The sequence below is a fragment of the Rhynchophorus ferrugineus genome, unplaced genomic scaffold, assembly GCF_030347505.1.
Source record: "Rhynchophorus ferrugineus isolate W39M unplaced genomic scaffold, kcgeb_rfMv2 rfM8, whole genome shotgun sequence".
Classification (NCBI taxonomy): domain Eukaryota; kingdom Metazoa; phylum Arthropoda; class Insecta; order Coleoptera; family Curculionidae; genus Rhynchophorus; species Rhynchophorus ferrugineus.
The window spans coordinates 11420460-11437258 of NW_027472587.1; the positions used below are offsets into that span (position 1 = coordinate 11420460).

Consider the following 16799-nt stretch of genomic DNA (forward strand, 5'->3'; position numbering starts at 1 on the left):
AGAAAATCAAGAGAACTGCATTCCATGTCAATATCAAAGTAATACAACTCTTGGATAACACCATAACAGGACACATACCCAAACCATTTGATCTTGTGTTGTGTATAGTTAGATTTAATAGCAGTTAATAGAAAAACACTAGTGTTATTACATAAACATTATTACACCAGAGACAGAGTCAATGGGTCCCCCTAGATATATACCTAGATTTGTATTAATGTAAATACAAATTGTAGGTTAGCAGGAAACGATTAATTAAAATAATAAATAAATTAAAATAATTTATCAACTTTTATTTCCTGAAATATTTTTTTCATGTTCCAAGCCGAAGAATCTTTACAATTATAGTTACATGTTATACAAAATATAACTAACTAACAACTTGTACGATATGAAGTGTTAAAACGAAAACCTTAAAAGAAAAATGTTAAAAACCGAGCGTTAAAAACTTTCTATTAGTTTTATGAACTTTCCAGAAAAAGACGTAAAAAGTTAGTTTCTAGACAACCAGGAAATAGTACGAGATTTTCATTATGAAGCGAAAAAAGCGAACTTCGCCATTAAAAGAAGCAAAAACGATGGCCTGTGTAGCAGGAAAAAGTAATGAAGTGCTGGAATTCCAATATATAAGAGCCTTAAATCACGGACAAAGTGCAAATGCGCTAGAATAGCCGCTGCTGTCTGAATTACCATAAAGACTCGTTTTACGTTTTTATACATCTGCAAAATTTCCTGCTTATTAAATTATATTTCTAAGGATATCATATTGCAAGCACCATTAAATATTGAATATGTGAATTAAAGGTTAAATAATGTGGACAAATGATGTTATTCGTGTAATGGAAATTCAAAATTCAACAACCATGTCGCTAGAAAGCATTACTTTTATACTTTAATTAAATTAAAAGTGTTGCAAGCTTGTTAGGAGTAAATGAATGCAGAGGTTTGTTAAAAGTACTTGTAAGAGAAATAAGAAAAATGATAACACATAGTCTGGCGTATACTAAGTGTTATAAAACAAAAAAAAACAAAGAACATTTTTGGTATTTATTTTTATGTCTGACACTTAGTGATGTCATAATAATATATAATCATAGAGATAAAAAACCTAATACCAACACACCAGTTTGGGTTTATTAACAAACACTTAACAATTGACCAGGTCCACAGAATAACAGATGTTATTGAAAAAGCCTACGAAAGTCAAAAAGTATGCTCAACTATATTCTTAGATGTAGCACAAGCCTTCGATGAGGTTTGGCATGAAGGCCTTGTTCATAAACTACAGAAAATGCTACCAAAACAACACACCGAACTATTAAAATCATACATTACAACCAGATGGTTAAGAGTCAAGCAAGAAGAAGCTACTCTACAATAAAAGAAGCTAAAGTAGGTGTACCACAAGGAAGTCTTCTGGGACCAATGCTTTATCTACTTTACACTTGTGATATACCACAAATGGAAGATATCACGATGGCTACATTTGCTGATGATACTGCGATTATAGCTGTCGGAGGCAATAGCGAAGAAGCCTCACGAAAATTACAACAGACAAGTGACAATATAAATAATTGGACACAAGCCTGGAAAATAAGAATTAATGAAAGTATACTTGTACATGTGCAGTTCACCTATAAACAGACCGTACAAGCACCAATAACATTAAATAACACTAAATATCTCGGAATGAATCTCGATGCAACACTTCACTGGAAGGAACATATAAAGAAGAAAAGAAAAGAACTGGAATTGAAATATAGGAAAATGTACTGGCTAATCGGAAGAAAATCACAATTATCAGTACGTAATAAATTGCTATTATGTAAGCAAATATTGAAACCTATATGGACATACGGAGTTCAATTATGGGGATATTCTGCAAAGAGTAACATTAATAAAATTCTTAATTTATATACATACAAATTTCTTAATTTATATAAAAATCTAATTTCCCTCCAAGAAACGTTTTGATTTCTTCTATCCATGTCCTTTTACAACGCAATAATACTTGCATTTATCCATATTTTTTTCCGTATATTATTTGAATGGACTTTACCCACAGATGAACACCGAAGATGAAAATTCGTTATAACGACCTATCGTTAATTAATTTTTGTGGGGAAAGTAATGGGAATATCGAGAAATACTTTTAGAAACATACTTGTAAAAATCTGAATATTCAACTTATGCAAATAAGAAAGATACTTTGAAATTCGAATCAAATTATACATCAATACAAAGAAATTTATTTAATGGTTTTAGTTGGATAAGGAGGGTAGATTCTTTTCTAGGGAGGTGCTGCTGAAATTCTAACGATCTATTGTTAATTAGAACTGAGCTAAAAACGCTCTGAATATTTTAAACCAACTGTTAAGAATTCCAGACATTGCTCACACTAATTATTGCCGATTTTCTTGAGTTACAAATGTATCTACAGAGAAAGATGGTAAAATATTATGCAGAGGGTTATCCAATAACAATACTTTCTGATTTTTGAAATTCTCCTACTGTTCAACAATCTGAACAATAGGCAATAAGCATTTTTTGTGATTCAGATTATAAATCGACATGTATAAGATCGCTCCAGTAATGGATCTCATATATTAATCAGGTTAGGTTGTTTTAGACTAAGGGCTTCATTAATATCGTCCACATTTAATTGTCTGGAGAGTACATTGGTGTTGAATGCACCGACATTCTTTCAGGGTACTTTACACTGCCACTTCGCGCGTATATGAATTAGTTTGTCGCTACGTTGCTTGCTTGGGACAAGTGCTTCTACGTAGGATGAAAATCATGTAGATTATAGATGAACATATAGATTGATATATCTGGTCTTATTCGCCTTAATACGTCATGTTTTCAAACAAATGAGTTTAGTTGAGACGAAGTTGGAAGTTCCTAGTGGCTAGTATTCGATCCGCATGAAATGATAAGACCTTTTTATCATCACCATACAGTAGTGGTTCTTGAAGTCCGTAGATCAGAAACCAAATTTATGCTCCAGAACAATGTTTCTTTCTAATTTTCAGTCTTTCGATATATGATTTTGCAAAAACTTCGGATATTACAGGTAACACAGGATTTATAGGAAGATAGGGGGAGATGTCTCCTGATTATTTTCTCTGATTTGATATTTGTAATGATTTGGCTCACTTTCTAAGTGTTAGTTTCTAGAAGCTGTTACTGTTACAAGCTGTCTACTAGTTAGTAACTTTTCTGAGAAGCGTTCTTGTAAGTTTCTTTCAGATATTAGACCAAATTCGATATATTTTTACTATTAATTTCGTTTTCCTTCCCTAACAGTAAATTGAGTAGACTAATGCATTTAAAGAATACTTATTTATAATTCAGAATCTTTTGATATTAAAATTTGTAATAAATTCTCTACAAAAACTGGAGAATACTTGATTCAGTCTGAAAAAATGTAGATTCTACTTAGAAAATTAAAAAAAAATAACCGAATGAATGGCCTATGCAGCAGAAAATCTAATGAAGTGCAAAAATTTCGAACGTAATAGGAAGTTTTAAATCACGAGCTATGTTGGAACTGTGCCATAGCAGCTGGCGCTGTCTTAATTAACTTAAAAACCTATTTTGATGCAATTCTTAGGTTGCAAAAAATTTGCTTGTTTAGTTTTCGTGCTTTTTAAATCAATTAGGAACCAAGTATCGATTGTTTTTTGTACTATTTATAGAAATAATTATGTCATTCTAGTTGTGATGATTACATTTGGATTTATCTTGCAGCAACTGTTTCATTAGCAAATATTTTAGTATTAAATGAAAGATAAACGATAGTTCTCATTAGTATGATCCAAAATATTATAGAAGTTTATGATCTTTTAAAAGTAATTAAAAATTTGCTTTGCTGGTTCTCTTCTGTTCGAAACCCTTAAATTTGAAAGATATTTAATACAGTGGACTTAAAAAAGTGGTAATATTATTTTATGATATTAGTAATGTTGTACCGGAAGATAACAAAATATATCATGTATAATGGACGTTACAGTTTTTGTCGATTTACTTATTTAAACTTATTTGAACTTATTTAAAAGTTTTGACAAAAATATTTGCAGACTAGTAAAAATTATAAAATAATATAATTTAAAATAAAAAACAAGAGCACAGTTTTCCAAACACACGTTAAAATAAGATATGAATTAATACTAGGAAACAATCATACCATTCGTCAACATTTCTATAAAGCCCTTATCTATTAACTTGTTGAATAAGCTGAATAAGATTTATAGTTATTAACATTAGTTTATTATTTTGGTATAATTTATTTCAAATAAATATATTAATTTGATCTACTAATTCTATTTATTGATACCACTGTCATAGTGGGGTTTCGTAAGTACAGTAGCTATTACCTCTTTGTTTCGGTTAAAAAATGAATACTAAAACTAGGGTCCAATTGATGAATAATTTTTCTCTGTTTTAACATGCTAATAGATAATTACAACTTAAATATTTTCCACTGAATCACTTAGTGTTCATGAAGCCTTATTCATAAACTACAGAAAATGTTACCAAAATAACACACCAAACTACTAATATCGTACATTACAGCTAGAATGTTTAGAGTTAAACAAGAAGAAGCTTATTCGACAATAAAAGAAGTTAAAGCAGGTGTCCCAAAAGGAAGTGCCCTGGCCAATGCTTTATCTGCTGCCAATGCATTTGCTGATGATGCTGTCATTATAGCTGTCGGAGACAATAGTGAAGAAGTTATACGAAAATTACAACAGGCAAGTGACAATATAAATAATTGGACACAAGCTTGGAAAATAAGAATTAATAAAAGTAAATCTGTACATGTGCATTTCACCTATAAACAGACCATACAAGCACCAATAACATTAAATAATACTATCATTCCATATAGCAACAACGCTAAATATCTTGGAATGAATCTTGATGCAAAACTTCGCTGGAAGGAACATATAAAGAAGAAAAGAAAAGAACTGGAATTTAACTATAGGAAAATGTATTGGCTAATTAGAAGAAAATCATAATTATCAGTATGGAGTTCAGTTATGGGGATGTTCTGCAAAGAGTAACATAAACAATACAAATTTTTCAGAACGAAGAATTTTTGAGAAGTATAGTGGGCGTACCCAAATACTACAGGACTGACTGACAGACCTACATCGAAACCTTTAGGTACCCACAGTCAGTCAAAAAATCAAGAGAATTGCAAGAGGGCTTGAGGAAAGACATTCTTATACTAGACACTTTAATTATTCTAGACACTTTAATATTCTTCTCCTGAGAATATTAAAGTATTGCAACTTTTGGATACCACCAGAGCGGGACACAGACTCAAAAGAATCAAATCATTTGATTTTGTGTAGTGATGTGTAGTAAGATGCATATAAAAATACAGCAGTGACATATATAAACATTATGTCATCAGAGACTGATATAGGGCCGATGGGCCCTTCTAGTTATATACCTAGATTCAAGTTGTCATAAAGACAAATTGTAGGTTAGTCGGAAACTAAAAAAAAACTTAGTGTTCAGGCATTAGTAAGATCTTTTTTTCGTTTGAGACTTTTTACGATATTATGTACATTTAGAAGTCTGGACGCTTCATTGTTGACTTGGTTCTGGAGACCGCTTTGATGGAAATTGTAAAATTTCGTGACCAACTCAACATTTATATCACGATGGACGTCACAAACAATTTAATTTTTTGAGCTATGAGCGGAGATAAATGTCAGATGAAGCTATATCTGGCGAATAAACTGAATGTTGAATCATTGAAAATTATTGATTTTAGTTATGCATTTTTGGATATTCATGAGTAGGCGTGTTATCTTGATGAGCACTTAATTTTTCTTGTCCAAACGGATTTTTTTTAATCAGAAGTTTGCATCTGATTAGTCTAAAAAGTTACAATATCAATCAAAATTTATTATTTTGCCAGTTTGAAGATAGTTCACGAATAACAAGCTTTTTATATCGTAAGGAACTCATGCTGAAACTTTCATGGCCGATTTTTGAACATTAACTTACTTAACCCAAACATTAGTGACTGTTCTTTGTAAAATGCTCCAAAATTTGCTCACGTCGAAGTGTCGTTCAAATGTGTTTTTGTGGTATTGCTAGCTAATATACCAGTCATTGTAGTCGTATTTTGTTGATGTATATTTCGCAAAGCTATTGAACAACTCAGTATTTCAAAATTCGTAGTGTTAAGTACAACTTTATATTTTCCAAAATAATATTGTAAAATGCAATTTTTAATATTTATAATTTTTGAGATATCCTATATATAAATTAACTCTTGTTCATACTCTAAACTAATATATTAAGAGAGACCTAAACGGCGGCCAGTTTGATTTATTCAATCGAATGGGTTCGACCAGTCTAGACCGTACTTATTGAAGTTAGTATAAATGATTCTTCTCTGCCCTCTTCGTTTATTTTAAAATAGAAAGGGCTGCCTTCTATTTGTTTAACAGCAATGGTAATCCTACTAATCCATTCGGAGTGTCTGTCTAATTCCCTTTACGGCAGAAACACCAAAATTAGGAATTTCGTTGCCAGTACGGTTTGTACTCTTACCACTGTATCTATATGTGGCTAATTCTTTTGTAATAAAAATCAAAAGTGACTTTTTTAGATCATTTAGTACATGCATATCAGAAAGGTAGCCCCTTGTTTATTTTAAAAGTTGTAGAACAGTGAAATATCTTATTAGGAATGCTAAGTATCAATGTAAACAACCTAACCAACTGCCAAATTCTTTGATTTTGATAAAGCAACTTTGATAAAATAAGTTTTTTTGTTTAGTATTATTGAGTTACTTAATTTATAATAGATAATAATCATGAAAGTTGAAGAAATGTGTTACTGAAACCCACCATACAATTATAATCCAATTATCAGCTTTGGCTTCAACGACTTAAAAGTGGTGATTTTATTATCAGTTATACAAAATGGCCGAGAAGATAAAAACAGTTGGAAGACAATATGATGAAATCCCAGCATAAACTCTCAAATAATTTTCAGACAACTTAACAACTGATGAATTAACTAGTTCCAGACGTTTACATTCTATGGGATAAATCTGAAAAGAGGATCTATATCACATGAATTGTTTCATTTTCTTCATTGTGGTTTCATTGCTTTCTAGGAACATAAAGAAGATTTTTTTATGGTGCATCGTGGCTGACGATGAAAAGTGATTCTATTATAAGAATTTTTATAATATCAAATCAAAAGTATCAATCGCAAAAAATTATTCAAGAGTATAAAGTCTTGGGGTTCATTTAATGGAGTCATCAAGGTGTAGTAATTATTAGCAGTTAAACCTAATGAAAGTTTTACTGTTAAGACGTCAGCTAAACATGATTGAATAAGTATTGGAGAAGTTGTAGACCTCTAAGGAAAATATTTTAATTAATATGTATTGCATTGTAATTTTTGCTAATAAATGTAATTTTGAAGAGAAAAAATATTATAAAATTACGGCATATGATGCGATGATATAACTCTTGATGTGAAAGAGTTCCGAGAGAGAAAAATTCTTAATTTCAAAGTTACAATTTAATCATCAACTTTAAGGGTATAACATGTGATTTGTTCATCATTTGCTTTGTTATCCCTCCCAATTGGGTTTTAATAAATCGTTTTAATAAATATGTTAACACAAAATAAAAAACATTTTTGCGATAGTGAGCCCAAGCAAGTAACAGCAATACAAAAAAAGGAAACAGTAAAACTCGCCGCAAGAAGTAACAGTAACAAGTGGGATTGTTTAAGAGTGCATCAACTGGTACGTGATAAATTAAACTGTGCAATAGGTGGTCAGAAAAGGGAAAGAAAAAAAGTAATAATATGTAATAAGAGTATAGAAGTGGTATTATTATGTACCTCACGTATACCCAGCCGCAGGCAAAGTATACTTTGTAATCGCTGAAAAGACAACGAAGACAAATGGAGGAATGTTAAATTCGTGTATACAAACTAAGTAGAGTCGAATGAACGAGAATGAATATTGATGAGGCGTTGTATCGTTTAGAAACTTATTTGTGGTTGCTCTCCATATTAGATCTTTGTTGTATATTGTGGTGTAACATTATATTAATTGTGCTGAAAGAGTGGTAAAGATTTCTATAAGAAACTGACAACTATATTTTTTGTTATCCATTATTTTATTAAAAAAATATTTATATTTATAGTTTTATTAAAATAATATTAAAATATCGTGTTGTCTGACTTAATGAAGCTGAATAATACGAATGTTAACTTACAACTATTGAGAATAGAAATATTCGTGGAATTTTTATTCAAAACTAACTTATTTGCTGTATTATTTTTCTATTATCAAGCATTAATTGTAGTCAAATTCACTTAATAGTCTATCCAAAGTTGCTGTGAACATACGTCATCAATATGCTTAATGTATTGCCTGTCGCAATTTGTAAATTCGTTTTACAACCCAGACAATATTTTCTTTCTCATTGTATTCTAGCTAAAAAGAGACCCAATACTGTCTGATAAGTTTGAACCTGTAACCGAACCGGTTTCCATGAATATTACTATGGGCACAGTCATTAAAACATCTCAAAAAATAAAAAAGATCATCTTGGATTCACCGAAAAAAAAAACGCTCCTTATACGAAGGTGGGGACCAATCAAGATCAGCTTGTTGCTAGCTTCATCAGAGATCAAATATATGAAATGTATAAAAACAGTGAGTAGTTTATTCAATATCAACATAATTTTATGCAATTATTTCCTTCGTACACTATTAGGTAATACAGGATGGTGTATTTAAATGGTGTAAACATAACCCACGAAGAGGTCTAATAGAACTTTTAGATATTGTTTTTAAAATAGTACAATTTTAAAAAGCCTATAATAAAATCAAGAAAGACTTATTATTTCAATTTGTGTATTTAGATGAGACATGAATATTTCAAAATGGAACCAATATACCCAATGGTTACTCATAATAAGATGATAATAAAAATAGTGTTAAGGCAAGAGAAGTTGATGGAAAAAGGTAAACGTTGGTATAACAATTGATTACGTTTTATTAGTAATAACATATATTGTCCTTTGTGCTGGAAACAGGAATGGTTAATAATACCTTCGGTTTGGATGAACTCGAGCAAGCACATTGAAGAAGAAATTGACAAAAGATGAAATTGTGAACAAATGTTAGATAGATTGGAAATTAACAGCTTAGTTATTCACTTGATTTAAACTTTCTTAATGTAGGATTATGACAATTTTCAAAATAGGGTGATGAGAGTGGAAACAACTAAAGGTGAGTATATTTTTAATATACTATAACTGTAGGAAGTTCCATTGTAGAGTGTGAACGATTTACGTGCATAGATGTGTAATTGATGTGTAATTTTTCAGAATTATATATGAACATTAGGTTAGAATATATGAGGAGAGGATGAATACTAACTGTTTGGAAGAATTCAGTGATTGATTTTATCAAGAATGATGTACACAGATAGTAACAAAAGAAACAAAAAATATACAGTGATATCAAAATGGCTTGACAACGAAATACACCATCGATGGAAACAAAAATTAAACGTAAGAGGGTAAATATGATCTCTAATAAAAGTAAAATATATTACTTGGATATACAATTGTTAATTAGGCGGGTTAGGTCTCCAGGGGATACTCATGGATGGCGTGGTAAAGATTTTAATGTAAATATATTGAAACTATTGTGGTTGTCTAATTAACTGCAGTTTAAATGATTCGATAATATATACATTAGATGTACTATAACGTTAAAATATATTATATTTGATAACATTATTGTCCCATTATTTTATTTAGATTAGAATTTTGTTATAGGGCAAAATAAACTAAAATTCTGAGTTGACGCGGCAACATTGCACCGCTTTGACGTCATAAATTGAGATGACGTATATCCACAGCAACTTTGGATAATCTATATGTACTTTAGTCTCTATTATATTATACGCATACAAAAGATGGCGCTGCATGCGAAAGCGACATGAAAAAGCAAACGTACAACAGTGTGTCTTGCGCAATTTCATCTCATTCAGATATCCTAGTATTATAATTATCGAGATAACCTTTAGCGGTAATCCTGGTAAATCCATTGAGTCGAGGAATTCATTTGGATTCACTCAAATCAAATGAATTTGTCCATAAATTTTAATTTTTATATTCAAATTACCTACATCTTCATTTCTCACAGACGTCCAACCAAGTATGATTTTTGTAATTGGCACCATTATGTGGAAATACTTTCGAAATTAGTTTTCTTTTGACGATGTGAATTAAGATATTATGGAAACGAAACAGGACCAGTGGAAGTATCTACAGTAAAAAAATCCAATATGTTTTGTTAACTGTCTTCTGTGCCATTCTCTTTATATTATGAAATCTAAATGTAAAAAAATATCCGTAAATCCTGTAATTTTTTTTCAGTAACAAACCTTGCCCTGATAATAACGAACAGAACAAAAAATAATTATCCAATTTGGTGCAGTATTCACAACTAATGGATTTAACTGAGTATGGTTAAGAATTTGCCTCTTCATCTTTTTCTTCAGTAGCTTTAGGGCATTTTTTCAAATAGAAAGCATCAATCTATAGCAAAGTTGTTTTGTGGGCTAAAAAACTATCTGAAACTGCCACATTGTTAAAGATAGTCACATGAAAAATACTTTATAACTGCGCTTCAAATAAATATTTATTATTATAGTTATATATTTGGAGCCCAGATATATTTTTATGATGAATTACTGTTTGTAAATTTCGAAATTATATTAACCTCTCTCACTAATTTAAAAAGATAAAACACCGCCTTATCTGACAACAGCTACTTCTTTTGAATGCTTAGCTGTTTTTCTATTCTCAATGATTGCAGCTTGGTCTCTATATAGTTATAATATAATAATTACATGAAATGTTTAGGATCATCATTTATATGATTTTGAATATTATTGGGATTTTTGATGAGATATGCAACAAATAATGCCAAAAAGTGGTATGAATAATGATGACACAGAGCAATAGGAAAAACATAAAATAAAAAAAAAATTGAAGTCAGAACGGTTGCGATCAAGACAGACAGAAAGACTTACTCCAAATGCTGACTTTATACTCATGATAATGATGGAGCAAGTTAAGAATTACATTAATACATATTATGAATGGAAGTATAGAAATAGATGAAAGAATCAGATATAATATCGATATTGAAGGTCATAATAGGAGAAAAACAAAGGATAAGTCATGTAAATCATGAAAAATTGAGCTGAAATTGGCGAAAAATATATGTTAAGGATGTAAAGCAAAATGGACTACGAATTGCATATGATCAAACTTCTTTCTTTAGTAGAATTGATACTTAGAAATTACTTTTATTCATTGATATTTACTTTTGTCGCTGTTTATTTTAAAGGTTGTCAGTATCTTATAAGAACAAAGTTAGCAGAGTAACAAATAAACGTAAAAGTATCTATTGTAGTCCACTGGAGTGGGTTAGATAAATATAAGAGACACCACACTTAATAAGCGAAGCAATATTAAATAAACAGCAATGTAGATGAGAAATGGTGCAAAACAACAGCTACACACTTTCGATTTTCGTCGAATAAAAAGCTAATTGCTGTTAATCCGATGGTTGTAAATGGTTTGGTTCAGTACTTACGTGCTTTCCGATGGTACGATTTGTTCACTGACAAGTCGTTGGGGAATTGGTGGTGGTGGGTAGGGTTGAATAAGGGGTTGGGTATGATATAGCCCTGGGGAAAAATAATATTATAGTATCTTGCTGTGCAAGATCATAACCATTGAGTAATAGAAAGAATACTCAATAAATGCCCATGGAGAAGAGTTTCGCAACATCCAATATCCAGATAGTACTATGATCGACATTCTAGAAATACGATTGGTTCGTTTAAATTTGTATTATAGGCACCTGTAAAGAAAATATTTTCTTGTGAAGGTATTTGATCGGTTCTTAAACAGATTTTTTCACGCAGAGACGTCACGTGACTAACCTCGGACATCATATCCTATTGACTATTAATAAAATTGAAATAGAAAACTAAAAAATTTAAATTCGCAAAACAAATTTGTTAAATAAAATTCAATAAAAATATAAGCAGTATACATAACAGGTCAATTGAAAAGTTCCCAGCCTACCATAATAAAACACATTTTTTTGGCAAAATTAGTTTTTTTTATTCAACTTAATTCCATTCAAGGGTGATACACTGGTTATAGCGACACTCCAATTTTTCAATACCATTTTTGTAGTACCATTTGTCCTTTGCTTCAAAATAGGCCTCAGTTTCGTCGATCACCTCTTCATTCGACGAACATTTTTTCCCAGCGAGCATTCTTTTGAGATATGAGAACAGGAAATAGTCGCTGGGGGCCAGATCTGGAGAATACGGTGGATGAGGTAGCAATTCGAGGCCCATTTCATGGATTTTTGCCATGACTTGTGATACGGTGCATTGTCTTGGTGAAGCAGCACTTTCCTTTTCTTCAAATGCGGCCGTTTTCCGGCGATTTCGTCCAAACGGTCCAATAACGCTATGTAATAGTCGCTGTTGATGGTCCTTCCTTTTTCAAGGTAGTCAATGAAAATTTTTCCATGCGCATCCCAAAATACAGACAGTACACTCGGATAACTGTCGACTGGACTTCGGAGTGAAATGATGGAGCCATGTTTCATCCATTGTCACACATCGACGCAAAAACTCGGGTTTATTACGCTCGATCATCTTCAAACAATGCTCTAAATCATCAGTTCGTCGTTGTTTTTGGTCAAAAGTGAGCTCGCGCGGCACTGCACAGAGCTTTCTCATATCCAAATATTCGTGAATGATATGATGTACATGTTCAGTTGATATCATTAGAGTGTCCGCTATTTCATTCAATTTCAACTTACGGTCATTCAGAATCAAAATTTTGTGGATTTTTTAAAATTGTTTTCATCGTTAACAACCTCTCTTGGGCGTCCACTGTGGTCACCGTCTTCGGTGTTCATTTCACCACGTCTAAACTTAGCATACGAATCGTTGATGGTTGATTTTCCTGAGGCAGTGTCCGGAAACTCGGCATCAAGCCAAGTTTTTGCTTCAACTGTATTTTTTCTCTTCAAAAAGCAATATTTCATCAACACGCGAAATTCCTTTTTATCCATTTTTTTTCACTATACCAAAAGTTGTTTCACTCAAAATGTTATAATTCACAAACTAATGATCCGATAGCTGTCAAATTTATACACGCATCTTTTGTGGGTTAGGGCTAACTAAAAAACATATGAATTTAAATCTAGTAGCGCCATCTATATGTCAGGCCGGAGACTTTTCAATTGACCTGTTAAATAATAGAAAAGTTTTGCTACATTTCACATTTTTTAGTGCTTTTTCATATTTTTTGCCAATTTAATAGGATCTATGATAGTTCTGTATTTTTTTTATTTCATTATATTGAAAACAAATTCCTGATCTTTCCCTGTTCTAAATCATCTTTAATCTGAACATATGTCATACACTGATCATCATGTTAACATAATATTTGTAACATTTTATCCTAAAAACTCTTATGTATTATATAATGAAAAAGTTTAGAAAATATATGAAAACTATAAATAAGATTAAGCAGATAGCATAAAGATCTATACACAGTATAATAAAACAATCTTGACGTGGTTGCTAAGGGTGGCATCAGATATTGCCTTCCCTCTATAATCTTAATCTCGTCTTGATGGCCTATGTAAGATATTGAAAACAAAAAAAGCACTTAATTTAGTATCTTTACATAATATTTGAGGTATATATATTTTTAATTTCATGCATTTTAATAGATACAAAAAATCTAAAGCATCTTGGTTAAGTAGTGTTAAAATATATTTCTTTAAATAAATGAAGCCCTTGTAATTAATGTTACTTTGAGATTATTCAAACATCGATTGACTCTGCGATAACAATCTTCTTGTAGTTTGGTTACATTTGCTTTCATAATTTTGATATTTGTTTCATTTGAACACGTTTTGGGTTAATATTCTGGTCAGTATCTTTACCATACTACTATCTACTATATATATGTTACTAGCTATCGCCAATTTTTTGGTAACAAGGTGAAAAATAGGTGATAAAATCAAATAGTATATGTTTACGTATGCAGTCAGTTATCAGTTAGTCGTATAAAAAATTCTAAAAGCACTTTTCTTTATACTTTGCACACAGAGAATAGTGTCTAAAATAAACATCAACAAAGATAAAGAAAAGGCGATTGTAGTGTCATCTAAATATTGGACCGCGAAACATTCTCCCAAAATAGCCTATAAAGTTAAGTTGATAGTTTCTCTGTCGTCATAACTGAGTACCTGGTAGTATTTCTTCGCTAGTGTCAACTCTAAAGGGACAGGTTATTCCTGTCGAACACATTTGAGTGGATTCAGGTCTAGTTTTGTCATCGCACATATTGCTGATTTGATCGTTCGAATTTCGGCATTCGACGCCTCTGGTTTGAACTCCTTCTCCACATGACACTGAACACTGAGAACATAAATTGATTATATATAATAATATATAGATTATGTAACATATATGGGAAAATATAGCTCAATATTTTAAAGTACAATAAATGAATTAATTTCTATGTATGAATCTTCTGGGCAAAATTATTAATATACAAAGTTATATTTCATAATGTTCATAAGTTTGCACTTAAAATAATATATTAGGCGTTTTTCTGCATTCTGATCAGCGATATTTAGTGATAAAAATATAAAGAATCAATATAAACTACTGTAAAGAAATCTGCTACCGAGCACCATCAAAAACTTATGCCTGATACTACTCCTTCATATACCAATTGTCGGCTTTGGTTTCAATTATTTAAAAGTTATTATTTTGAAGTGACGAAGCACTCTCTGTAGGACTAAAATAGTTTGAAGCCAATGTATTGGAATACTCATTGGACTTAAAATCTCAAGGAACTTTCAGATAAAATATCTAATCCTTTCAACATCGCGGTTTCATTGTTTATCAGCCCATCAAAATTGACTTTCTGTGGTGTATTGAGATTAGTGATCAAAAGTGAACCTAATACGACAATCTCAAGTGCCAAAAAGCCATGGGTTAATCCAGGAGAGCCATTTAGATCGACATTCATGGCCATAAGGTTTTTCTGGGCATATGATGAGATTAGCAAGGTGCTGTGCGTTATGAGCTACTAAAATGGCATGAAACTGTTACTGTTGATGTCTACCGACGTTAATTGAATAAACTGAACGACATATTGACGCTTAGTCACATGTTGCAGGAGTTATGAAGGACTGGTTATTATTTGTTCAGACCGATGCAACATGGTTTAGCTTGTGTACGATTTCGAAATGCTGCAGAAGTCTGAAAATGAATCGCTGATTAGATAGGCACTTGCCAGAATTGCCAGAAAGATGGAAAAAAGTGGAAAATGATGGAAAATATTTTGATTAACATATATTGTAACAATTATGGTCAATAAATGCCTTTTTAAAATGAAAATGTGATCAGAATACATTCAAGCACCTAATATATGAAGAATAAATAAATATAATATGAAAGAGGTTTAGAAATGTTAATGGGAGTTCAAAACTAGAACGATAAATGGTGATAATAGATATTTTTGCATGAAATTTTAATACTGTAATATTTGTAAGTTTAAATATTTCAACAATAATTTCACTGCTTGATGTTTATTTGTGTATGTCCATATAAATTCGAGTACAATTTTTCAATATCCAAAATGGTTTTATTTATGTAAAATGTAAACTTAAGAGACGACGTAAAAATGAGATTGTTCTCCTTACCCCCGACCATTTGGTCGTAATCCAGGTGGGACAATCCATTTGATTGCAGGCTTCTTGGAACCACGGTTTATGTCCCCCGCATTTCGAATCGTCGACCTATAAAATAAAATTTTATGCCACTAATTTGTTCGTTTACCCCGGGCATATATTTCGGCAAAATGGCCGCCGAGCAGTAAACATGTTTTATATGAAACGGGATATCGTTCTGATTTTATTGGGGCTGATTGAAAATCAATTAGATTGTTTCTGGAATATTCTGGTTGATTTTATCATTCTATTATGAATAAAAATTGAAAAATATGTATCAGTAAGATGACATAATCAGTAACGTAACTATCACACAGGTATCAGAAAATAACTTTCTTTTGGTCATAGATCGACACGTTTCTTGACCATAGGCTAAATGAATATATAAAAAAACTACTTTATGACAATTCTATGTACTTATTTTACCTATAATAAGAGTTATTTCTGCAAAAAATGGACGCTAAAACTCTCCAAATTTGGTCCAAAAATGTTCTAGGAATGTGGTTAAATCTTGCAAGGCGCGAACTATAAGAGCATTCTAATGTAAGTATTTACTATTTTAAGTATCTTTAATTATGCCTAAAGCATACTTAACGTAATATCGAGGTAAAAATTGATAGATTGATTGATAACATTTGAGAATAGACCTCATTTGTTTTGTTTATTGTGTATATGAGTCCCTAATAATTTTGTTCTCTTTTCAGTTGCTAATATGGAAAATTATATTTTGTATAATGTAATGGGATTGGTCGTACAAGTGTGCATAAAGTCAGTATATATTTCTACAACATTTGATTGCCAACCAAACAGAACAAAATAGGTTTTTAACTGAACTAATTAACACTACTATTCTCTACTGAACGATCCTCAAAAAAACAAAGAAAAATATTAATTAAATTCAAGCTTTCAACAAGTGTCAGTCAACATCCATCAT

The 16799-nt window shown here is 31.2% G+C and overlaps 1 protein-coding gene across 1 annotated transcript in view; it reads right to left on the reverse strand.

The window, feature by feature from the left end:
- The window catches only part of nolo (ADAMTS-like no long nerve cord), a 546982-nt gene that overhangs the window by 19544 nt on the left and 510639 nt on the right, over positions 1–16799 (reverse strand). Inside the window, exons 10-12 of the mRNA XM_076411466.1 lie at positions 15839–15934; positions 14372–14543; positions 11678–11771 (exon numbers count right to left, since the gene is read on the reverse strand). Coding sequence (XP_076267581.1) covers positions 11678–11771; positions 14372–14543; positions 15839–15934 — 362 coding nt within the window. The remainder of the gene's footprint in view (positions 1–11677; positions 11772–14371; positions 14544–15838; positions 15935–16799) is intronic.